This window comes from Sesamum indicum, linkage group LG10 (assembly GCF_026168435.1).
Source record: "Sesamum indicum cultivar Baizhima isolate 11 linkage group LG10, ASM2616843v1, whole genome shotgun sequence".
NCBI classification, from domain to species: domain Eukaryota; kingdom Viridiplantae; phylum Streptophyta; class Magnoliopsida; order Lamiales; family Pedaliaceae; genus Sesamum; species Sesamum indicum.
The window spans coordinates 20,343,064-20,367,494 of NC_142666.1; the positions used below are offsets into that span (position 1 = coordinate 20,343,064).

General features: G+C 36.3%; 5 protein-coding genes across 7 annotated transcripts; 1 reads left to right on the forward strand and 4 right to left on the reverse strand.

Annotated features, from left to right (window-relative positions):
- Nucleotides 1-4,994: 4,994 nt before the first annotated feature.
- On the reverse strand, nucleotides 4,995-9,898 carry LOC105171395 (putative E3 ubiquitin-protein ligase LUL4). Of its 2 annotated transcripts, XM_011092496.3 has the most exons (4): nucleotides 9,329-9,898; nucleotides 6,049-6,553; nucleotides 5,300-5,409; nucleotides 4,995-5,162 (listed from the first exon to the last, which is right to left on the reverse strand). In XM_011092496.3, the coding sequence occupies exons 1-4, from the start codon at nucleotides 9,742-9,744 to the stop codon at nucleotides 5,147-5,149; spliced, it is 1,047 nt and encodes a 348-aa protein (XP_011090798.1). In that variant the 5' UTR covers nucleotides 9,745-9,898; the 3' UTR covers nucleotides 4,995-5,146. The 2 variants fall into 2 exon arrangements, with proteins under 2 accessions (XP_011090798.1, XP_088742000.1); XM_088885874.1 differs by having other exon boundaries at nucleotides 4,995-5,409; nucleotides 9,329-9,893.
- A 1,938-nt stretch (nucleotides 9,899-11,836) lies between these two features.
- On the reverse strand, nucleotides 11,837-12,699 carry LOC105171396 (RING zinc finger protein). Its single transcript, XM_011092497.3, has one exon. It carries the CDS (start codon nucleotides 12,479-12,481, stop codon nucleotides 12,029-12,031), a length of 453 nt encoding a protein of 150 aa, XP_011090799.1. The 5' UTR covers nucleotides 12,482-12,699; the 3' UTR covers nucleotides 11,837-12,028.
- Nucleotides 12,700-13,418: 719 nt separating this feature from the next.
- LOC105171397 (uncharacterized) lies at nucleotides 13,419-18,260 on the reverse strand. The gene is made up of 9 exons (XM_011092498.3): nucleotides 17,718-18,260; nucleotides 17,050-17,111; nucleotides 16,755-16,809; nucleotides 16,015-16,113; nucleotides 15,753-15,839; nucleotides 15,487-15,603; nucleotides 15,217-15,309; nucleotides 14,281-14,311; nucleotides 13,419-13,784 (listed from the first exon to the last, which is right to left on the reverse strand). The coding sequence occupies exons 1-9, from the start codon at nucleotides 17,817-17,819 to the stop codon at nucleotides 13,606-13,608; spliced, it is 825 nt and encodes a 274-aa protein (XP_011090800.1). The 5' UTR covers nucleotides 17,820-18,260; the 3' UTR covers nucleotides 13,419-13,605.
- Nucleotides 18,261-18,950: 690 nt separating this feature from the next.
- LOC105171398 (3-dehydrosphinganine reductase TSC10A) lies at nucleotides 18,951-20,975 on the forward strand. Its single transcript, XM_011092499.3, has 3 exons — nucleotides 18,951-19,556; nucleotides 20,170-20,317; nucleotides 20,416-20,975. Exons 1-3 carry the CDS (start codon nucleotides 19,029-19,031, stop codon nucleotides 20,727-20,729), a joined length of 990 nt encoding a protein of 329 aa, XP_011090801.1. The 5' UTR covers nucleotides 18,951-19,028; the 3' UTR covers nucleotides 20,730-20,975.
- Nucleotides 20,976-21,362: 387 nt separating this feature from the next.
- Nucleotides 21,363-24,150, reverse strand: LOC105171399 (cytochrome P450 family protein). Of its 2 annotated transcripts, none has more exons than XM_088886278.1 (2): nucleotides 23,837-24,150; nucleotides 21,363-23,535 (listed from the first exon to the last, which is right to left on the reverse strand). In XM_088886278.1, exon 2 carries the CDS (start codon nucleotides 23,471-23,473, stop codon nucleotides 21,737-21,739), a length of 1,737 nt encoding a protein of 578 aa, XP_088742404.1. In that variant the 5' UTR covers nucleotides 23,474-23,535; nucleotides 23,837-24,150; the 3' UTR covers nucleotides 21,363-21,736. The 2 variants fall into 2 exon arrangements, with proteins under 2 accessions (XP_088742404.1, XP_011090802.1); XM_011092500.3 differs by having other exon boundaries at nucleotides 21,363-23,590.
- Nucleotides 24,151-24,431: the final 281 nt, after the last annotated feature.

A 24,431-nucleotide genomic window follows, 5' to 3' on the forward strand; every position in this document is an offset into this window, starting at 1 on the left:
ATATAGGCCAAAGTCAAAGGTATAGTGCGTGCCTTAGCTTCGTGATTTGATAGTGGAACTTCAAACGGCCATAACTTTTTTATTAAGGAGAAGGTGATCTATCAATTGTTTTATTCGATAAACTTTCAAGTTTGGCGAGTTCGATTCAATTAATAAAAAAATAATAATAATAAAACATGCTTCAAAATGTGAAACTACTCAAACTTGGCTCATTTTTTATTCAATTAAAACTTGTTCGAGCTCGATCCCATCAAAGATCAAATTAAACTCAAATACGATTTCCTAATTAACTATAAAAACTCCAGACCAAATAATGTAAAATTTCATAACTAGAATTCTTACTTGTTTCTTTAAAATCGATTGAGGTAATTAAGCTATTTTTTGTCTTGTATTAAGTTTTTTTTTTTAAAAAAAAAAACTCAAATCACTATATTCTCACTTAAATATCACGAGTTCAAACCTCAAAAACATGAAGTATGTCATTTATTATGTGGGCCCGCAGCGAGCAAATCAGGCAATAAAACTTTCTCTCAGTATGCTTTCAATATATCTAAATCAACTATTAGAACGACGTAAATTATTACTCTTGTTATATCTTTATTTTCGTCTTGTAAATATATATATATATATATATATATATATAATTGTCACATTTTACTACACAAATTAAAGAAGAAAGAAAGGCAGAGTTGATGTTGCAGAATAATTTGTTTTTGGTACCTATATTTAGGACAATAGTACTCACCATCCATAAAAGACATATATTGAGTAGGTTATGGATGGTAGAACCAATTATGATGAACAATATTTCTCATAAACTTGCATTTTACCTTTATCAAATGCTTTGGGTTTTATCTTAACTAAATTTGAAAATTCAATGTACAGAGTCATTTTCCTGTGGAGGGATCCTTCTTTTTGACTGAATCCACCACTTTTTCCCGGATTATTCTGAAAACTTTATTTACCTCTTATGACTATTGGAAAAAGCATATAAATTTACCCTTTCTTGCATTAACATTGTACCCATACTCCTGCTGGAAAACCCAACATGTACCTCGATTTTACATTGGTATTTCAAAAAAACAAAAACAAAAAATATTGTATTCCAACTATAATTACATTGAAGAAACGATCAGTTCTATTATTGAAATTTCGTCCTTCAAATAAAACATCACGGTACTTTGATACATTGATAATAAGTTACTATATTAAACAACGAAAGCTTCTGTTACAACTATTGGATGAAAAAAAATTCTTGCTCGGATTTGGTTCGGCCAAATTTGAACCAATCACATGACAAGTGTGATAGGTGTACAATCTAGGAAAAATGACCAATCATAGAGCAAGTGTGATTCACTTGCTCTATGATTGAATTGGTTTGGCCGAATCAGTTCGGAACAAGAATTTTCTCCTTTGATGTGCAAACATGATTTTATTAACTCAATAATTGCTGATTTTAATTCCGTTTGTAATTTTTTAAAATAAATTTATGTAAATAATTAGGCTGAATAAGAGGCATAATTAGAGGGCAAAGAGGCATACTTAATAAGTGTTTGTGGTTGTTAAAAGGGTAAAGGCAAGAAATGATGAAGAAAAGCGTCAAGCTTGCACTTTCTGCATTCTTAATTTGTGCACTCTTTGAGGCCCCTTTAACCATAAAGGAAATGTGAGATGGCTGGAAAAGAAATCCCAAGCAACTTCTCATTCCAACTATAATAATGCATTTCTACTTTTGGATATATATATATATATATATTGCCTAATTTTCAAAAGAATTTCCTATATATAATAATAATAATAATAATAATTCAACCCTCTTTTTTGTTTTTATTTTTTGTGTTTGTAACCTTTGCTTACTATTCACTCAAAAGAAAATAATGGAATCTCACTCCTCAAGATTTGTGGGTTGTTTTTTTTTTTCCTTTCCTTTACTTTTTTTAAGTCCGGTTGAAAAGAAGGAGAATTTTCTCATGGACTAGCGATGTGTTTTAACTTTGATACTTTGGTACATTAAAAAAGATTAATTATATTTTTAGTCTCATATTTTAGAAATATTTTGCACATATAGTACCATATTTCTCAAAATGATTATTTTTGGTCTTATATCTCAAATATTTGTTGCATTATTAGTCTCGTCATTAAATTTTGAATGGAATAGCCACGTGCTCAAGTGATTGGTTGTTCCGAGAAGGGGGAAGAATTGGCTGAACAGGCTTTAAACTGAAAACATCACATAGAATGCATGTGCTGCTGGTGAGTCCGACGCACCTTAACTAAGCTACAATCTTAAAGAAAAAAACCCTCATTTTTTTCCAAATCAAATTCCAACAGCATGTGCTTTTTCTTTTATGCATAAAAATTTGCAAAAATTTCTTTTTTTTTTTTTCAGCTTTGTTAATTTTTCTTTTTGTTTACCTAAAACTCAACAGCAAGGCGTGATTTCACATGATGCTTTGCCCTCTGAAACCTACTTAGCTAAGTTTCCTCCTTAAATAGTGGATCACTTAACGTTCATGTGCTTTATACATAGTCAATCAGTCTAAATTTTAAACGAAGGGACCAAAAATGTAATAAATATTGAAAATATGAGATAAAAAATGACTATTTCAAAAACCATAAGACTATTTCCACAAAACGTCCTAAAGTATATGACAAAAAATACAATTTGCTCCATTAATATATATATATAATTTTGGCATACTTCATCCACAAACAAAACGGCAGTTAAAGTTAAATTTCGTATCCAAACTAAGCCTTATATAGTGAAAATATTTTACTCCACACATTTTACAATGAATAGTTTGTTTGCATTGTAAAATGGGTTAGGGTGATGGCAATTGGCAAGCATAATTGTGCATCTCCACGGGCGTACGGATGTGTTTGTACCAAGAAATATCTAAATAGATTTTATTCTTTCTTTTCTTTTTTCTTTCTCTATGATGAGCCAAATCCATATACTCTCTCACTCTTCTATGAGTTGACTAATAACATACTAATTAACTCCAACAAAATTGAAACATTGAGCTTGCGTCAGCAGATCTCACCCCCCCACCCCCCAAAAAATTAATTAATTAATTAATATATGAATTGATGCAATTGTTAGTTTGATCTTTATTCGTTAAATGTTGCTATTTGCGCTCATAAAAAATCAAACAACTGGTTTATTATTTCTAAATATTTTATATTTCAATTTGAGACAATGTAAAAATGTATTTGAAAAATATGTTAAAAAAACAAGAAGATAGCGCAGTAATTACATGAGATAAAAAGAAAAGAGGGGTTGATGAGAAAGGGACAAGTATCCATCTATTTTGTGTTTGATTTAGAAACAATGTGGTTGGGGACTATGAAGTGGTCTTACCATTTATGTGCAAGTGTAACATGTGAAACCACATGTTTGAAAAGTTTGATTCATAAGGGGAGAAGAGAACTAACTACAACATTTGTGACATCCTCACAAATATCTAATCTCATGCATTTTTTGCTTCTACAACCACTTCCCACTTGCACTTTCAATTTCAACTCCTTTTACGATTCTTGATTGAAAATACAATAGGTAACGTTAGTATTTCGAGCGGTTAGAATTTCCTGCTTCTAAACACACATCGGAATCTCTAAGCATTTCATCATATGACATCATCTAGATTTCAAGAGTTCAAACTTGGGAGTGATGAGAACATGGCATCATATTCTTGTAAGCATTTCATTATTCAACTATGTAATTTTGTGTAAGATTTGTAAGTTGAGATTATTGGTGTTGTGTGGGTTGAGTAGAGGTAGATGCATGCTTCAACTGTGGAACAAAAAAGGTGAAGATAAATGTAGCTGTGCAGGCAGTAGAGAGGAATCTGCAAGGACAAATCATTATTGCTCTTGCCAGCATGAGTAGATCAAGATGGTCCCTTTTGACAGTGACATATTTGCTCTCGCATCCTATACTATACTAGTCATTTGTCAGAAAAAAATTTTTTGGCATGGGGGGACTTTTGTACATCGCTTGTAGATTTATTGTCTGATTGCTTGAAGCTTGTAGAGATAATAAAACTACTACTATCTTGCTTTTGTCATGGAATTTTCACCCCTCTACTTTCTTCTCTTCTTCCAATGCTTATGTGTGTGTGTGTGTGTGTTTTCATGATGAGGTTAACTCGTTATAACTACCCAATCACTATGGAATGTTCCGTTTACCCAAAACTCATTGAGACACTTCCCAACTCGCAACCACCATGTTTAATAACATGATGATAGTCTTCCTCTCTATACAAGTGTACATGGCTTGGGTGAGGTCTGGCCGTTCTTAGGAGGTTCTAAGATTTCAAGACTTGGCCAATAATAACCCTATGTATTGCGGAACATACATGAGATATATATCTACATAAATAGTTGTGATCGTTCAAAAATCAAAATACCCAAACAGGCTCAAGACGCCATCTACATGTTGGGGTTGAGGGACGCCACCTTACGTGGTTGGAGGGTGGTGGGGTGTCACAGGCAATGTGTAGTTCAGAAGTCAGAAGTAAGAGATTCAAGGAGGATGAAAAGTTCAAGCAATGTGGAACAAAAATGAAGCAAATAATTCTGGAGTTAAATCTAAGGTGAGGCAGCCTCTTAAAGTAGTTGCACAAGGTGTGATATAAATGAATGGTCCCCTAGAGGTCCATGCAGGGTGTGCAAGAAAACAAAGGTTTATTAATGTTTTCTGAACCAATTTGTATTTTGTGTTCAAAACAAAACCTATTACCAAGCTCCCAGCCAAATTTTACAGAAGCCAAGGTTGTATCTGCTGTTGTTAACTTCTATGTCAAATACTCTTTTCTGGCACACCCTTTTGGCTGTTTAGGAGATAGAAATAATATTACAGGCATTTAAATAGCCAAACTGTAAAATCTCATCAAGGTGAAAAACAAGCACAAATGAGAAAAACCAGGAGAGATGCAGCAGAGGTAAATGAATTTAGTAATGAAAACGTTTATGTCGTATATCAGGAGGGAGAATTGAAAAGACAAAAAGATCATATTCAAGCAAATCAAATTGTTCTGAAGGTGTAGGCAAACTATATCTATGACTATATAGTATACACGTTTTAAGATCTTGTAGTAGGAAAGAAGAAACCTCACTGGAAACATTTCAGATATCTATCTGTAGTCTAAGACTGGATTGAACTGCAACAAAGAAAAATAAACCACAAATATTGACAGTTAAATGAAACTTAGAATATACCGAAATTAATTGGGATCGGACATCTAACTATAGTATTGCGTAATTTATCCTGCAATTACTGAAATAGGATGGAGCTCACTGATCTATATTGTGTATCTTGATTTCCAGGAGTGCTTCAATAACTTCACGGCAGATTGGGCACTTGTTTGACTGAAGTCTCAGTGCCTTTGCACAGTCACTGCACATACACTAGAATGCAGAATATTTCAATTATAATTGATTGCATGCAATTGAAAGGATAATGCAAGGTAAGGATAAAGTTAAGGACAGTAAAGGGAGACGTACGCAAAACCATACATTGGCATAAGCAAAACACTGACAAGTGAAGGCCCAAAAGAACAGGTGATATAATGTTTGCTAGAAAGAACAATTCTGCAGCACAATTAGTTATAGATGAATCCTTATAATGTATACTAAAGGCTTCCGATTCATCCTATATCATATTTTCCAGAAATATCTACCCGAGAGTAGACATGTCCACTACAAGAACCAGAAATATGTAATTGTATCTAGAAAAGAAAAAAGGAAACTTGCATCAAGGACCAAAGAAAGTCTCTTAAGTAGCTTATCAGCCTGCTGTGTAGTTCACAATTAGCAGATAGAGCAAATAGCTAAATAACTAAACAGTCTCAGAATCCTAAGTCTACACAATATCATGCGGGCAACACTTGGGTGTGTAAAGTCAAATGTCCAAGTCTACAGATAGCTTGAGCATCTGAAATCATCTTTGCTTTATCTTCAAATAATTTATCATTGTGGTCAAAGAACAAATCTTAACTCATACATAAATAATAGATAAACAAATAGTAAAGTAGCATATTCCCTTACCATATGTCTGCAGGGAAGCACAGCTATGTCTTTCGGCTCAGTCATGCAAATCACACAATCTTTCCCTGATCCATTGTCATTGAAACCTGAGCCAGATTTTCCTAATCCATATATCTCTCGCAGTTCATAGCAAATATCATCTGTCCAAAGCAACTGCCTGATTGCTTTAGCAGTAAATTGTCCATCATGATTTCTTCCCACGACTACTTGAGTTATCTGCATCTGGGACAATGTAGGTGGCAAAAGATAGCTTCTATCATCAACTATATAAGGAGTTGGGCAAGTATCAGCAGATATTACAATCGGAAACACATCATATCTGGATGACGGATTTGACATATCATCCAACGAAAAATAACGCAAGTCAATGCCTGTCCCTGATGGTTGTCGAAATTCCTGGTGAAGTCCTTTTCTGAAAGGGATTTTTATCGGAACATAGGTTTCAGGAAATAATGGAACAACTCTACAGTCAGCCTCTTCCTTGGCAAAGTAACAGATTGTGATGCTGTCGATCAGAAAAAAATAGAGATTAGAGGGGCCACTACAGGCACTCAGAAGAATAGAAAATTAGCCAATTGTTCTACAGCATGCACTTGGTGAACAGGATTACACTGAGTAAACAATAGCTAGCCTTTACAAGACAGGAGAGACAGAAATAGCCACTATATATAATGGTAAATACCGTGATGGAAAACATAAAAATAAATAAATAACTAGAGTAAAAAATAGATAATACCTGCCAAATTCAAAGGTTCATTTCCAGAAAATGATAATAAGAAACATCATATAAGGTCTATATACTTGGAATAAGGTTGATAGAAAGATATATAAATAAGACAAAGGGAATTGACACATTAAACACCTGGCATAAAATAGACTTCCACTTCTTGTGTCGGTGGAGGCAAAACGTGATCAAATAAGCAACAGATAAATCTGTCAACATGATACACAGACATCGTGCTTTTCTCATTGATGAACAACAAACGCATTGCGCAAACTGTTTCCAGTGCGAAAAAAGGATCGCAAGTCGTAAGTTAAAGCAATTTGTGACTCTTTAGGGCTGAAAATACTCCAGCCAAAGAAATTTTGACACTCTTAAATGGTAACAAGAACGCACAGAAGAGGCTATTAAAGCCAGCAAAAGAGAAATAAGAAATACCAAGATATCAAGTTATGGGGCATGATTTTGTAACAGGAATAAAAAGTAAATACCAAAAATGCGAAAAGATGCTAATGCAGATCCCAGAACAAAATATAATAAAGTTCTGACAAAATATTCATTCATAAAATATGAGAAACCCTTGATTCAGCCAGATCTTAAAAATATTCAAATCTTATGTTTTAAAACACAAACTAATAGCACGTGCTAATCATGGTTTTTATCAGATGCTTTATTGGCGTTAAGAAGTGATAAATAGCTTTCAGCATATTGGCAAATCAACAATTCAAAACAAATATTTTTAATGCGACATCTTGTTGATATCTAAGCATACTAGCAAAACTACAAGGTTTCTCAGCAAATCATGGATCTGCCAACCTCAACAATGTAAACCAACTTACAACCAACAGGTTTACCAGGAAAGAGAGGAACAAGATCCCAAGCATGTATATTTTCAGGGAGAGCACATTCTGGACCAATATGGAGAGGAAAACTAGGACATATGTGGGAACTCAGATGAAGTTTAAGTGTATAAACAAAGGAGAATAAGATATAGGCATACAATCATAAGACATCAAAACTGAGGATTTGATGTACACGTCAACTTATCTTATGAAAGGCAACAGGAAGGTCTAAATCTGGCTTTTTCATGGAGCTAGAATCAGAAAGGGCAGACAAAATTGTTCAAGTAATTATGGGTGGACTGTGGAGGCTTGTCTGCTCCCTGACTGACAGGTCCCATATATCTAAAGGCATGGATAGCTTAATGGAGATGTGTGTAAATAGGAAGAGAAATAGATAGTGGAAGGTGAATTTCAAGATTCAAATATGGAGTGACGCTGAAAAAATGGTATAGGCTAAAAGCAATACGTCGGCACTTGTAAAAAACTTAACGGAAACTGGCTTATAACAATAATACCCTTTCCCTGAGAGAGTGCTCCAAGAAGATGCACCTATTGAACGACGATCAAATTCAGCACCCAGGGCATAACTGGTGAATAAAAGAGCAAGACCCAAGGATACAACGGAGGTCAAAAACAGGTAGGTTAGAAAGAGAACAAAGTAGGGAGCACTAGCACAATAAACCTCTTAGGGTACATGATCTCCATGCAGTAAGCATACTCTAGAAGGTTTTGGGACATATGCATAAAATAACAAAGAGCAATGCAGAATAAGTGTCCATTTTTTCGTTCAGCATCCCCATTTTGTTGTGGAAGAAAATCCTACAACATTGTTCATATATCCCGTGTGAAGACTACTGATCAATTAGCCGATTTGTTAATTAGGCACTAAGGAGACAAGAATCAAGTATATTTATTGCAAGCTTGGAGTGTATAATATATATTCTCCAGCTTGATGGAGAGTGTTGAAGGATATTCGTGTAATTATAATTTTAATATAAATTCCAATCAGTCATTCTTCAGAGATTGGTACCGTTCCTAAACCTAATGAGTGCCATGATGCCACATAAGGCATGCGAATTTTTCTTGTACTAATCCTCATCGTTTCCTGATATGAACCAAGACATATTTACAATTAAAAAAGAATGTAAAAATCATACTTTAGATATTGCCACACTCCTAAAATAGTATAATTCCGGAGAATGAGTTATTGCAGAATGAGACTTGGAAAACAGGACTGCAACCTTCTGACTCTGGAAATATAGGCGCAGCACGTAGCCTTCATGAAATAAAACACTATTAAAGTTACGGTTTTGGTAAGAAATGTAAAATATCCTAACAGGAAGGGTGTCCCAAAGGCCTCTAATGGCCATCTCAGCGAACAGGAAACTGCTCCCAGATGCATGAGTTGCAGACAGCAAAATTCCATTTCGGTTAATTCTCATATCAGGAATTCATAAGTAAAGTTGTCCAATTGCCTCAAACTGTATAGGACCCTACAATTCAAAATCTACAGAATGGGTGATGAAATGGCTACATGCATTTTGTGTCCATATATCTTCCACTCCAAATATCACTCAAGGTCCTCAACCCACATTCATCTCCCTTACCATACAACACACAGATACAACTGCAGCCAAGTAAATTACGCATACATGATGCAACCAAAGCACAAAAAATTAATCAACAAAAAAATATAAAGTGTTTCCAGAAATCTTGCCTTCCATCAAGCAAAGCATCAAAAATAAAGGAAACCAAGTAATGATCCGGGTTCAGCTCATCAATCTCAAGCCTCAAAGAATCTTTATGCACATTCACATCACTATTCACAACTTTCGCCTGCTTCTGCTCACCGCAGGGCGGCGCCAGCACCCGAGGCTGCGGCAGCGACGGTTGCAACTCAAAGGGACCAAAGTAGGGCTGGCCCACAATAGGGTTGGCGTGATTGCAAACATTATACCCATTGGAATTGTAGTAGGGGTAATATACAGATGGCGAAGACGGGGAATGCGCCGGATAAGGGGGCGGAGGAGGCTGCATTGGGTAGGAGGAGGGGTAGTATTCCAGGGGGTGGGGATGGGGGTAGGGGTGCGTGGGGCTTCTCCTTCTGGCGGTGGTGCTGAAGGAAATGCCCATCTTCTTGTGTGGGATCTGCGGAAAGGAGGTGGTGGTGGAAAATGGAATTCTTGTTCTTGTTATTGCTGCTGCTGCACAAACAAATACAACTCCAATTTCTCCAAATTTTTGCGTTACATTTCTAAACAATCATATTTTATGTTTCAGATATCTCAATCCCTCTCTATATATACATATAATATAATAATATTACACACACAAATTCTGTTTATTTAGAATTATTTCATTATGATTACATGAATTTGACATAATAATTTGTTTAGATTGCATTTGGCTATTGAATCAAATATTAAATTACAGTACTATGTCTTAAAAGTATAAAATAATATTATGGTGCAGATTACAAATTTTGCTTTGACTCATTTATTGACTTTGACATAAATAATCAATAAATCTTATTGTTGATTTTAAATGTTTTCGGCTACAGGTAGTTGACATCTACTTATGATTTATACCCATTTGACTACGTTATTCTTTTTCAATACATACTCACATCATTTTTCTGAAAAATAATTACATCAAAACCCCTAAACTTTAAAAAATATTTGTGTAAAATTTCACGTCAAAACCATATATTTGGATTATATTTTAATTTAAGAAAAGAGCTAATTGTGACCAATTAGCCAAGTAGTCTTATTGAAAATACTATTTTTGGTGGAATTAATTTTTTTATTATTTTTATAAATAACTATAGTTGAGTGTGATTTTATTTGTTGAATCCAAGTAATTATATAGTTTGGGTAAAGTGGAAGAATATTGCTTTGACACTAATCCAGCTTTAGCAGTTCGAAAAAGCAAATGGTTCTTGATTAGTTGTAATGCACCAACATATTAGTTAAATGGCTTGTTCCAATAGTGGTGGTTGGGACTATGATTTTTGTAAAAGGAACAAGCAATCATCTAAATATTGTCCCTTTTCATTAATAAAATCGATACTTATATTAATATTTTAATAATTAATTAATTGAATGATATATCGATTCAATCAACACATTAAATACTACGAAATAAGTTAAATAAACTCACAAAAAGTGAGATAAATTATCCAAACAAATGACACGACTGAACATATGATTTCAAACTTGTTCATATGACATCATCCTTAACAACTTACGGGATTGAACATAAATGATACACTCCATTGCTTTAGCAAGTCAAAAAATCAGCTTCTCCAATTCACAAGCAAAGTACTTATTTGACCCATAAGAAAAGCATCACTGCCGTTATAGTTTATACCACTTTTAAAATTTTTTACGCAAATTATATTTAATTGAGCTAAATTAAGACAATTGCATAGCAAATTTTTTGTATATTAATTATACAATAAGTGTATTATACTAATCATATAATTAATGTCAGTTTAGCCAAACTAGATCGGGACAAATACTTATTTTATCATCCAATTTATCAGTATCTTTTGTTATGACTTTTAAGAGTGTGGTTTGACGAGCCTTAAAAAGTATTTTAAAATATTTGAAAAATTATAAGATATTACAAAAGACTTAGTAATATATTTAGAAAATAGGTTTATAACTCTTCGAGACAAAAAGCACTCATATGAATGATGCTAATTCCCATGTTCTTTCTAGTCACGTTTGGTTTCGAGATATTTAAAAATAAAATCTCAATCGAAGAAACATAACAAGTTTCAAATGTACACTCGTAAAAAAAAAAAAAAAAAAAGTTTCGAATGTGTTTTTCAAGGTATTAACAAACTCCACCAGTTTTGACCATATTGATAAAACAAAGGATTATTATTACAAATATTTCATATCTTTGTATTTTATCCAAACATCTCAAAATTCTTATAAAATTTTGGACACGAATTCGTCCAAAAACCCACAATGGTTTGCAAATGGGTTAAATGCAATTTACTTCTATGATGTTTGAAATGAGCAAAAAAAGAAAAAATATGAAAAGAAATTAATAGATTCCCCACAGAGGATTTTTTTGCTCATTTATCATATCACGTGTTGATAAATTGCATTTTCCCAGTTTGTAAAGTAACATGTGGCTCCTATACTTGTCTACATCCGTCTGTGGAATGCATGCACAAATGTTTCAACACAAATTCTTGGACACATTGCAACAGTTAAAATAAGAGATTGTCACAGCAGATACATTCACAAGTTACTCTTTATCTTACAAATTAACCTTGTTTCCCAACACATTTCTTGTTTTTTTCCTTACAAATTCATCCTTCATGAACTCCAAAATTATACAGCGAATTTTTGACAACAACAGAGGAAAAATCCAAAAAAAAAAAAAAGATGTAGTAAACATCTCAACAGAAATCAGGCCTGGATTTCTTGCGAACTGATATACAGCCCCTCTGATGATCCCTGAAAACTCTGATTTCGGAGCAATCCCTCAGGTCCTCCAGGCTAATATACTGTTGCTTGACCATCCTGGAGAAATCACATCCTGTGTCATGTATCCAGATATAAGGGTGGCATGTTTCATCATAGTAATAAACCAAACTCCTGATTCCTCCGCCAGTACCACTCCCCTTAGACTTTCCAGGCATGTACGCCCTGTAAATCTTCTTGCCCTTCAATCTTTTTGACGATCCAGGCTTCAGTACGTGAACTTTCTTCAGTATTGATCCCACTCTTATTTGAAGTTCAATGGGCTTGTCGCTGAAGTTCCAGATCCTCGTTCCAGGCCCCGATACTTGAGCGTGCTCCCTGCATCCTTTGAAGCATTCCGCAACTGAAACAAGGTTGAGACCAGGCATGAAGAATTCAGCACGAAAAATGGTTTTTCATGAATAAAAATCGTATCTGAGAGAGAGAGACCTTATGATGTTTGATCATAATTGGGGTGAAGGTTCTGAGAGTACTTAAATAGATGTAAAAGAATGTTGAATTCCTGAGGCAAAGCATTTTGGTAGGGGCCCCCCGAACTTCCATTTTCTACAGTGGATGAAGCAAGAATTTGGTATCTGAGATTGATGGAAATCAAGCAACTACCTTTTCCCCAGTTTTTTAGATATAAAAGGCTACATAAAGTTAACATTGTTTATGATTTGAAATAGAAAATTCAATTCGACTATCACAGGATTCTTTCTTTAACTTAGCCACAGTAGTTCCACCAACACGTTAAGGCATCGAGTGTTGAGTTCTATATTTTTAGTGAGTTTCCTGACGTTCAAGTGCAAAATTAAAATGTTAACCACCAGAACACTGTACACCACCTAATTCTTTCATGCTGTTCATTGAGAATGGGGAAGACAATTAGCATAGCGCCCACCATGCACTCACAACTTCTTGATGGGGTTGCATATGATTTTGCTTCATGCATCATCATTGTGCTCTCGCCTTTATGTTTACTTTTCTTTTAAGGTTGAAGGAATTATCTCCTTTTGCTTTTCTTTCTTCATCTGTAGCATAACTTAGGCAGCAGAAACGCGCTTGTTATTGGTGGTCCTGACCCACCATCCATTTGGTAGGTTTCTTCAGGAGAGGAGAGAATGGGTGGAAACTTTTCAAGAAGGCACAAAGTTTCATGGGATTCAGACAAACAAGCCCAAAAGGTAGAAAATGAGGAGAGAATTGTTTACTACACTTTCTCTTCTTTCGGCAAAGCAGATTATGCACAAAGATATCGTAGCGAAACCCAATGTTTAGAAGCATTTTCCTCTTTGTTTCTGAAGTTTCTTTTGCTAAAATCTATCCAAGTAAGATTTGTTTGCTTTATTTAGCTTATGCCTGTCTTAAAAGTATACATGGAATGAAACAGTGTCCAACGTAGCTAGACTACCCGTTGAGAAAAAATTCAGCTGTACAGATGAATGTCAAGCATAGCTTAGAATAAGCTACATACGAGCAGCGAGAGAATTTACACATAAATGAATTGCATTTAGCGAGTGTCTTCATCGGTATCAATCTTGATTATAAGTGGATCATGGAGATTTACAGCAGGGTTGGCCTTAATGGGTAAATGCGGTGACAGGAAATCAGCATCTACATCCTCGTTTTCAGCCAAAGCTTTCTCCAAAGCAGCCTTTGCAACTCTAGTAACACAAATCATTAACAGTACTGCAAGCAAACCCAACAAACGTCAAGTTAGAAACACAATAAATTAACTTCATGAGACACCTGTCAGTGTGATTAAGCGCAAAAGACCAAAGCACAATGTACAAACTCAATCACTCAAAACTACGAGTATCACAAAACAAATAAAAGAAATACAGAACCATGAACTTCTATAAGTAACATATATTTTGATATCTTTGGAGATTCAATACCACTTATGACATTAAGAAAATCACTGAGTTGCCCAATTCGATGACTACATCTTAAATAAGATGCGAGCAGAAAGCTTATAAAGAACTTCAGTATCTCTTGTAACTCCAGCTTGATTAGTCAACATAAAATAAAGTATAACAGGACCAATTTTACCAAAAGGATTTTCCTTCACTTAGACTCTGCCTGATTTATCTGATTCCCAATTCATATAAAAGAACCACATGCTATAACAAACAGTAAATTCCCAGAGGCATCTGAAATAAACTAATCAATAGATGAAACTTACCGGACACAACAAGACCTATCAGAATGAATGCCTGCAGCAAAATAAAGACTAGTGTCAAAACAGCAGAGATCTCATGGTGTGCTATCACTGTGGCAAATGGAAACACATAACACGATGATTGAGCACATTTATCCAACAGTCCTCAACTGAAATTTTTATACTTTCTGCGGATAAAAATCTGTCCAAAAAGGATATCATTTACATGCACCATCAGCAACAAAATTCGCAAGTATTTTACAAGGTTCAACGTTTGGCTTAATCTACTTTCCAGGGGTCATGCATAAAAGGTGGTAATAACTAGATATCCTACACTTCATAAATGTCTTTCCCAGGATAAATCTTGCTCCAAATGGATGCAACAGACTGAAAGTCCCTATTAATATAAGTTTCTATTTTGAGAAGAATACATATCATTACATAAGCATAACGAAGTACAAGTGACTCCATAACAGTATGCCTGGTTAGACAATTGCAAACATCATCAGAATAGTCCACTAAGGATGGCAATTTATGAAGAGGACGAGGTACAGAGCATAGAGCATATTTACGGAAATCCTGCCCAGCTGCCTGGCCATATTCATCTTCTCCCTGAAGGACAAGACTTTGGATATTCCAGCTCAATAAGTTATTTTCACAATTCCCTTGTGTAGTTAGTGTACAATTTTTTAGCATCCAATGAACTCTAATCACATAGCGTCTTATTTGTCTTTAAATTTTCAAAATTAAAACCATATTATAAAAAAGAACCACAAAGAATAGATTCTGGACATAATGAAATCATGAAGATTCACGACAAAATTGTCATTTGTATCTCTAAATTTCATCTTAAAAAGTTATTCAGCTAACTATATCCCAATATGAAAATAAAGTGCAGTGCCAACAAGAAGAACAAGCTCATGGTAAGTAATAAAAAACAACATAACAAGAAACTCGTACCCAGCGGGTTTTGGAAAAATCATGCCATCCATGTGTTACATCCGAAAGATCCTTCAAAGTTGTCCCCACATAGACCAATGCAAAAGTAATTGGCTGCAAGACGAAGATTAATGGACACATCATGAGCTGACATATAGAAATGTGTCCCTATAAACATAAAAGGCACATGGTACGACAATCTGATAAAGAACACTTAAAAGTCAAAAGGATTTAAAAACCTTTAATGCAATGAACATGGAATTACTATAGAGATATGAATAAAGTACATACCATCATGCCCAACCATGAAGCAAGCATGTATTGAGCTATAGGTACTGGAGTAACAGATAACAGGTAGTTCAACATGTTAAAGGGAAGCAAAGGAACAAGCCGGAGCAACAGCACAATCTGTTGAATTCAAATATAAGCATGAGATGGTGTTGTATATACCATATTGTTAGATAAAGAAAATGAATCCAACCAGATAAACAATAAGAAGCAGCCATGTTCTAGGTTAAAACACCAAGAACAAGACATTGAAATGAGAATACACAAACCTTAAATCCTGATCTCCGAATTGCAATTGCAACTGCACGGAACTTGGGATAGTCTTTTAACTTGGAAATGACATATGACCTCCCTATCTGTTCGGATGGATAAGGAAAAAATAATGGCAATCAGTACCGGATAAAGGGAATTGCCTTACTATCTCGTAAAGAGAAAATGTCTTAACAGCTGAAGTAAAGATACATTGTAAGTTTCAACGTAAAGCTCTAATGGCCAGAAAATATATAGTGTGACTAGACTTAAAAAGCTTACAGTCCGCCCAAGAAGAAATGCAGCTCCAGCACCAATTGTAGCACCAACTGAATCAGCAACAAAACCCACAGGCAAGCCAAAGAGATAGCCGCCACCCAGCTGACAAAGATAATAAACAATTTTCAGTTCAACAAGAAATTGAATGATAAAAAATGTCAGGCCGTTTATGCATCTATAGAAGAAATGCAAAAACCAAGTAAATCACTTTTAAAGGAAAAATTAGAACTAGCAACAGCTATACAAAGGATGGTAGAAAAGAGTTACATTAACTGAAAACTACTGTGTTTTGGAATTCATTTCATACAGAGTACATGACCATCTGTCATAACCTGCACTAACAAAGGGTCTTTGAGGTGATGAAGGTAATTCAGAGGCAACCTTTTTTGTTTATTATTATTTTTTTGTAGTTGGCTGGAGTTGTGAGGGTATCAAGCCCTACAAATAACCAAAATACGTTGAAGCATTTCCTCCTTTATCCATCATTACCCCTAAATGAGCTTCAGTTTATTGTAATGCTGCAACACTATAACAAGATAATACTCCAAAACTGGAAAAATAGTTATTTAGTTGAACTAAAACACTGAACCACAAAAAATATTCAAATAAATTTTAAAAAAGTTCCATGATTGTAGCTTTGCTCTCATAGTCATGTATGCAAAATCATTTATCAAAACTTTTTATTTGTGAATAAGAGCTTTAAATGCGGAAGAAATAAAAGAACAAGAGATGTTAATCCTTACCGTCAGTACTGAAGCCGGAACTGCCAACACCGTTAAGGGAATGTATGCAACAGCTCTGCAATCACAACCCATGAATGCCTCAAATAACATTCAGATTGTTAAAATTTTCAAGCACAGTACATTTTGAAAATTGCAGAATCATATAAATAAAAGCAATATCCTGCAGGTTCTAATGCCACTCCAGGTAATTTTCATGCATACAGCCTCATATATCAACAAAAAAGGCAAACAACAACCTTCATCTGTAGGCACAATATGAAAAGATCAACATATGCGCAAATAAAACTGCACTTACAGCACTAGAGGGCCCCATGGACCAAGATCTTCCTGTATCCATACTAAGAAATCCTTCAGTATCTGGAGAAACACAAGGTCGCTGCCATAAGAACAGTTCACTTTACAGTAGTATAGTTTCGAACATAATAAGTTCACCACATTCACATATAGAGATTAACACAAATCACTAACTAATTGATGCAATATATATCACACAGTTCTCTAGAAAAAGACCTGCATTTTCTCAATCAGTTGCCTCCACCATTTTAGTTCTAGCAAACCTTACAAGTAAAACATTTCCTGCTTACATTAAGGTGATTGAGTTAGTTTAGAAAAGGCCAACTGACAGATTTATTATCCATCAGCTCGATAACATTAAATCGCTATTGCTATTGCTATTGCTAATGAATTATTACCAGAAGAAAATCAAGACTCTTTTACTTGAAAATTAAAACAAATCAAGTTCACAGCAGCCAGTACCAAAATCAATCCAAGAAGACAGCCAAACAAGATCAATTCGGCAAAGCAACAATAAATGCCCAAATAAGAGAATACCTACAGCAATCCAAATAATCCCCCACATAAGCCACATTAACGTAAAAAATACACACTATCAAAAACACTGAAAGCAGGCAAGAAACCCCCAAACAAGCAAAATCGAGTAAAACCCACATTACAAAATCTCACCTTCTCAATAGGGAGAGTGAAGCAAGCAATTGTAAAAGCGGCGATCAGCGCTAAAAGCAAAGAAATCTTCAGCAGAGAAACCCAACTCAATTTGAAAGCCATTATAATGGAATGTGGGGAGAAAAACAAGATCTTTTTGCGCCAGGGCCTGCACTCTTCTTCTTCTGGGTCCTCCGGTAAAGCTTGCTTCAATGACAAGCGAGGCCTCAAATTTATCCCCCCTAAATTTGCCAGATTGAACCCAGAAATGTGAAAGAAAAAAATATGTTTCACCACCAAAAGGAAAACCCTTTTCAGAAACGATAAACACGTCGAGGATTTAGCCCATTGATTGAAGGATCAGAGTGATTTCCACAGTGATCCTTTGCTTTCTTCCCCGTATGCTCTGTGTGCGATGTGATAACTCGTAATCGCAAATGGGGTTTTTCTTGTTTTTGGTCTCTTGCAGTAATTTTTCCTAGTGGGGCTTATTATGATGATGATGATTAGCTGCTAAGATACAAATTCCGATTTTCCCTGAAATGGTGAAACTTCGGCGTAACTGCTTCAAACACGTATGTTTTCTTGATAATATATAACTCTGCAAATATTGGAAAAGGCTTAGCCCCGAAGAAACTGGCCCAAAGACAACCGACATTTCGGCCCAAAATCCAACACTGGATACACCCTCCTCAAACCCTAATCTCAAAATTCAATTTTGCCTTTCTGTTCTTTTTTTTTCGTTGTTCGGGTTATTGGGTAGAGCATAATTTATTAAATAACGAAACTAAACAGTTCAGATTTTGATTATAATTTTTTTTAAATTATTTTGTATCTTCTGTTCCATATAATATATACATATTATGTATTATTTTATTTTTTAAAAAATATATATACAATAAAATTCGAAATAAATGTAACAAAATTTAAAATTGAAAATTCACTTTCTTTAGTTTACCCGTTGAACAATTAATTTAGACATCCACTAAAAATAAAAAAATAATTTATTTTGAAGGAAATAATAAATGATTAGAGCATATATAGGTCGAAGTTGCCTTTAATTTTTTGATTGGTCCACGCCGCAAATAATAATTGTTTGCACCACCACAATAATTAATTTAATTTAAATTATAATTTGATTTGATCAAATCTAACTACTTACGGGCGTTGTAGTCGAGGATGTGTTTGTGGAAAAAGATAAATTTTTTATTCAAAATTTTCTTATAAATTTCCTGTCATATTTATTTAATTTTATACTTCTCCCGCCCAACTCCAAGCAAACCACGAGCTCGTCACCTTTCTCTCAACATCCAAAGCAAGAACAACTCTCCAATGGCGGACGTGTACTTCTCCCTTCTCCTCCTCATCCCACTCTCCCTCCTCCTCCTCCTCCACTTCATTGTCCGCCCCAGGCCCGTCAGGGTCCCAATCAAGAACCGTCACGTGTTCATCACCGGCGGCTCCAGCGGCATCGGCCTCGCACTCGCTCACCTCTGTGCCCGGGAAGGCGCTAACGTCACCATCCTCGCCCGCGACGTCAGAAAGCTTGAGGAAGCCAAGCAATCCATCAAGCTCGCCACAGGGCGCGAAGTCGGCGTCTTTAGCGCTGACGTGAGGGACTACGGCGCCGTTGAACGCGTCATCCAGGAGGCAGGGGCCATCGATGTGCTCATCTGCAATCATGGGGTGTTCATAGCGCAGGAATTGGAGGGTCAGGAGCTGGAGGAGATAAAGTTCATGATAGACGTGAATTTGATGGGGAGTTTTCATTTGATTAAGGCCGCGTTGCCCGGAATGAAGAAGAGTCGGGCGGAGCGGGGGCCCGGCTCGATTGCTATTATGTCTTCTCAGGCGGGTCAGGTATATATCTTTTGGTCTGTATTGTCGGAAAACATGAAAAGATTTTGCATCAAATTCAGTGAGCTGATATTAGTTGTCCTATTCAAACAGTTAGTCTTGAACTAGAATCTGGTGTCCTTCAGTCTTCAAGGGTTGTCTGTTTTTGACCAATTTAATGTTGTCAATCCTTTTGTTTTACTGCATCATGTGTTCCTGAGTATGTCGTTGATGAACTGGGAACTACCACTGAATGCAGGAGTTTGTTTGGCATGTTTCATGAGTTTTTCTCCATGTATTTTCAGCTACAAGTCATTTAGATCAATATGCCCCCGATTAAAACAATTCAAGTTTGATACTATTTTAGTCCTCTAACCTAAAGGGTGGCATTTTTGGCATTCTATGAATTAATTTACAGAACTAAAATTATAAATTAATTAGGTCACGTGCCAGCCACGTACAATTTTCTGCTAAATTGATGAAAATTGTGAAAATCAATTAGTGGAGTACAAAAATTATCGCTCATTTAAGTTATGGAACTAAAATTACATTTTTTCCAGAAAAGAACTATTGATTCGAATACTATTTCTGTATTTTCACCTTGTCATGATTTTCATATTTGGATAATTTGGTTCAGGTTGGTATTTACGGTTTTACAGCTTATTCAGCCAGTAAGTTTGGCCTAAAGGGTCTGGGAGAAGCTTTGCAACATGAGATTATAGCAGATAACATTCATGTCTCCCTCATCTTCCCTCCAGAAACTGAAACTCCTGGTTTTCTACGAGGTACAAAAAGATCTTCCTACAATCCTGCCTGTGAAATGCACGACATGTTATCTTTATCTTGCAACTGCCATTGATCTATTATCTTCTAAATGCGGCAGAGAGCAAAAGAAGCCCACAACTCACCAGAACAATAGCAGCTTCCTCTCGTGCAATGAAAGCCGACGACGTTGCCATGAAATCTTTGAACGGAATTCAGTCAGGCGCTTTTATCATTCCCTGCAACTTCGAGGGGTTCTTACTTTCTATAGCAACAGCTGGTGTATCCCCCCAGAGATCATATATGATGGCATTCGTAGAGGTAATGACTGCTGGTATAATTCGACTTACTACCTTATGTTTCCAATGGAATTGGTACAGAAGCATTGAGAAGCAGCTTGCAGACAAGTTGATGAGTATTAGAAAGAACACCTGATTCCATTGTCAATACATTGAGTATTTACAACTACATAATAATTGTGCTTCCTACTGAAGGATCAAATTCTAGTCCAGCGCCTTTACCGTCCCATTTTCTGTCAATAATGCACGGCTTACAATGTTGAGTTTTCATTTTAAAAAATTACAAAAATCTGATAAATGTTGTTCGTGTTGCCACTGTGATGTTACACTTTTTGAGTTAGTCGGAAGCAATGAATTAGTTTGCCGTACTGTAGTTATTGCTTGCAGTTTTCCGTCACCATCTCAGGAGTAGGTAGAACCAGAATCGGCATTATACACATCTTAAATTTCAACTGGTCGATGCTGTAGTTACTGCTTGCAGTTTTCTGTCACCATCTCAGGAGTAGGTTGAACCAGAATCGTTATTAACTATACACATCGCTGTAGCAAGGTAGTTGCAGTATGGCAGTGTCCACAATAATTCTTCACAGGGGGAAAAGTGTATCTGTGGCGTCATTTCCATCCACTTCTCATTTTCAGCAAAATAATTGGAAGGTTTTTCTAGTTTTAGTTCCTAAGACAACCTCCGGTCAAGACTGGAGAAGGAAATCTTCAATGACAAACAAAATTGCACGAATTGCTCATGAAATCTCTCTCACCAACACGTCACTTGATCATGGTAAATTTGTCAAATAATGAAGAATTTTCACAAATCTGTTGTAAATTTTCTACAAGCGTAAGCCACCATGGCAGTTTGCTGCGTGATACATACCAATGTCAATTCAAAGAGAATCATACAGGAAGTCAACCAAAAAAGTATATGTCCTATACATTTTGCTACTAGTTTCTGCACTCTGGCCTACAGAATGCATCCGACTTTGTTTCTATCAAGATCTTACTATCCCAGCTTGCATTGCAGAGGTCCCCCAATGCCTTTGTACCGTGTCATACAATGAGTCTGACTAACTTTTCTGTGTGAATCTGCTCCTGGATGAAATTGACAGAGTAGCACTAGTGCACAATCTTCAGTCTTGATTTTCATACTTATCTGATACATAGTGCGTTCAACAATACATGACCAAGCATAAGGTCGACAAAGTACTGGTGTCCAATTTGGCCGTCCCTCCACTTCATCTTTAATGGAGCACGGCCATAATGGACACCGTCGTTGCATCGGTTGTCATAGTGCCATGGATAGGTCATGTCAAAGTCGTCAATGACTCTATCAAGGACCCCATGTTGCCTCAACTTATCCAACACTACGCCGTTGAAGGCCTCCATCTTGTGAGGATTAAATGCCAAACTTCTAGCATAGCCACCCGTTGCCACAGTGGTTCTATATATAATTTCAGGCGGTACGACCCCTCTTCTCCGCACTTCTTCCACCACCTCAGCCCAAAATGCAGCAGCATAGTCAGCTCCTCCGACAAAACTCCTAATGTTAGACCAGTAGACACCATCGTGTAAACCCGAATTCATGATAACAGTGTCTGGAACTACATCTTGAGAAAAATACCCCTTCAACAACTGTCGGTACTCTGGATTTATTAATGAATTCAAGCCCTGATAATTGCCAGTAGCATTTGGATGACCGTTGAAAATGCTGGTAAATCTTACAACTTGGGATGGATTTCTTGGATTAGTTATGTTCATATCAAATATTCTAGGAACAATGAGAACATCATGCACATCCAAGATGAAGTTAAGGATGTTGCGGATAGTATCACAATGGTTTGAATCTCCCCACCAGAAAATCCAGCGATTCTTCAAACAATTCCAAGCTTCTTCAGCCGAGAACAATTTGAACGAACAATGAGTCGAATATACCCATCCGTTGCTCTCCAGCAAGCCCAATGGACCGTTGCACCACGGATGCTGGCACAGAAAACTGGGCTCCTGGCATCTGTATCTGCCATCATCACTAATTGGACAACTATCATTTCTAGCATGTCTAGTCCACCGACCCGACCAAACATCCTTAGAGTAATCAGACTTCTTGCATTGTCTTATTTCTGGCAACTGGGATGCAGACTTATGGAATTTGATCGGAACCACACGAAGAACCCGATCAAACGCAAATCTTGCAGGGGAAAATTTCAACCCCTCATAATGCCGGAATAACAGGATTATAGTCAAATTGTAGTCCCCAGCAAAATCAGGATGCACTTGAAGGGAAAACGTGTATGTACCATTTCCCAGGTCCCTGATCGGAGGCCTAGCCTTCCATTTCTCACCAGAAAGATCGGTTTCGAAATAATCACCTCCTAAACAATGCCGCATCCCTGAATCATCCAATGCCTGGAAAACAAACTCATGGACGTCACCAGTGGACAATTCAATGTTAGTATTCCCATCCAAATCAGGAACTCTGATATCCACGGTTCTTGAATCCTTACACGGCTCACCCCCTGGAGTTAGCCACCTAGCCAGCAGATTGGATGAGTAGTTTGTCTCAAACTCAGCCGAGATCCAAGGCAGAACAATAGGAGTAGAAGGGCTGTCAGAAGCCTGGTTCTTGGTCAGATTTTCTGGAACTTGAGGGCTAGCATTGGAGACATTACTGGGTTGGCATTGAGCCAAATTGATTGGATCAGGAGCACAGTTCGAGTCAAGATTTACATGGGTTTTGCCTGAACTTTGGTGGGTGAGTTTCGAATCAGCCTGCAGAGACAAGATTTCAGTATCTTTCGACTTCAGGGCAAGAAAATCCTTCTGGAAAATGTTGGTGTTAAACCCATCAATCCGCCAAACAATCAAGATTCCAAGAAAAGTCGCCACCATCAGAATCTTGAACCACCCAAGAACTATAGGGTTTGACCTTAAAACCCATGCAAAGTTTGCAGCTTTCTCCGGCATTTGAGAAGAAGACATAATCAATACCAAGAAAACCCCAATTGCCTATTAAAATCATAATAAACCCAAGAAGGAGGAAAGAAAATAAAAATTAACAGCGTACGAAGAAAATCTTCAAACCTGGAATATGAAAACGTAATATATATATATATATATATACATATAAATTAAACAAAAGGGACTAATTCTCCCTTGCAAGTAGCTGACAGACACAATCCAAGCAAATATTTCTGAACTTGTAGTACTGTTTTCTTGAAGAAATAAAACAAAAGCAATTATATAAAAAATTACCGGGGTTGCTTCAGCTTGTTGGCAAATTGCAGATGGTCAATCCCTTCGTCAATGCAGCAGGAAAAATGTCTCCTTCTCTCTTCTCTCTCTCTCTCTCTCTCTCTCCTCTCTGGCTCTCTCTTCATGAGAAATATACGGACATGAACAGGAATACTGAATACAGGTATGTACTAGCTATATGTAGTAGACGGAGAATTATAGAAACTTATATATAGAGAGAGAGAGAGAGAAAGAAACAGTAATCCGACGATAAAATTATTAGAGCAGTCAGCAGACAGAGAGAGAGAGAGAGGGAGAGAGGTTTTACAATGGGAAATGATGAAGAAAGCGAGATTGGTAAGCTGGAAGAAGACTAATTTTAATGCCAATAATGTCCTTGTACACAGTGAAATTACAGTAAGGACCTCAAAAACAATCAAACACCGACAAAACACAGCTAAGGATTGTAGGCAGGCGAGGGTCAAGGTTGTCATTCGAAGTTGCATATGCATGGCTGTTGCAGGGTATGGTTCCACGTCGTCGCACGAACTCATGTCCTCGTCTTTTAATTTTTTCGTAAGACAACTTTGCTCTTTATGACATTATCCCTTCGAAT

Bases quoted from the DNA above. Each gene is read 5' to 3' on its own strand.
- LOC105171396 (XM_011092497.3), bottom strand. From the start codon at position 12,481: ATGCCTGGTCTCAACCTTGTTTCAGTTGCGGAATGCTTCAAAGGATGC.
- LOC105171395 (XM_011092496.3), bottom strand. From the start codon at position 9,744: ATGGGCATTTCCTTCAGCACCACCGCCAGAAGGAGAAGCCCCACGCAC. The intron at 6,554-9,328 runs GCAAGATTTCTG...TCTGATCGACAG, and splicing joins GATGCTTTGCTTGATGGAAG to CATCACAATCTGTTACTTTG. The intron at 5,410-6,048 runs GTAAGGGAATAT...TCTGCATTCTAG, and splicing joins TGCTTCCCTGCAGACATATG to TGTATGTGCAGTGACTGTGC.
- LOC105171397 (XM_011092498.3), bottom strand. From the start codon at position 17,819: ATGGCTTTCAAATTGAGTTGGGTTTCTCTGCTGAAGATTTCTTTGCTT. The intron at 14,312-15,216 runs GTACGAGTTTCT...ATTTTGCTGCAG, and splicing joins ATTTTTCCAAAACCCGCTGG to GCATTCATTCTGATAGGTCT. The intron at 13,785-14,280 runs GTAAGTTTCATC...GTTTGCTTGCAG, and splicing joins GATAGGTCTTGTTGTGTCCG to TACTGTTAATGATTTGTGTT.
- LOC105171398 (XM_011092499.3), top strand. From the start codon at position 19,029: ATGGCGGACGTGTACTTCTCCCTTCTCCTCCTCATCCCACTCTCCCTC. The intron at 19,557-20,169 runs GTATATATCTTT...AATTTGGTTCAG, and splicing joins TGTCTTCTCAGGCGGGTCAG to GTTGGTATTTACGGTTTTAC. The intron at 20,318-20,415 runs GTACAAAAAGAT...TAAATGCGGCAG, and splicing joins AACTCCTGGTTTTCTACGAG to AGAGCAAAAGAAGCCCACAA.
- LOC105171399 (XM_011092500.3), bottom strand. From the start codon at position 23,563: ATGTCTTCTTCTCAAATGCCGGAGAAAGCTGCAAACTTTGCATGGGTT.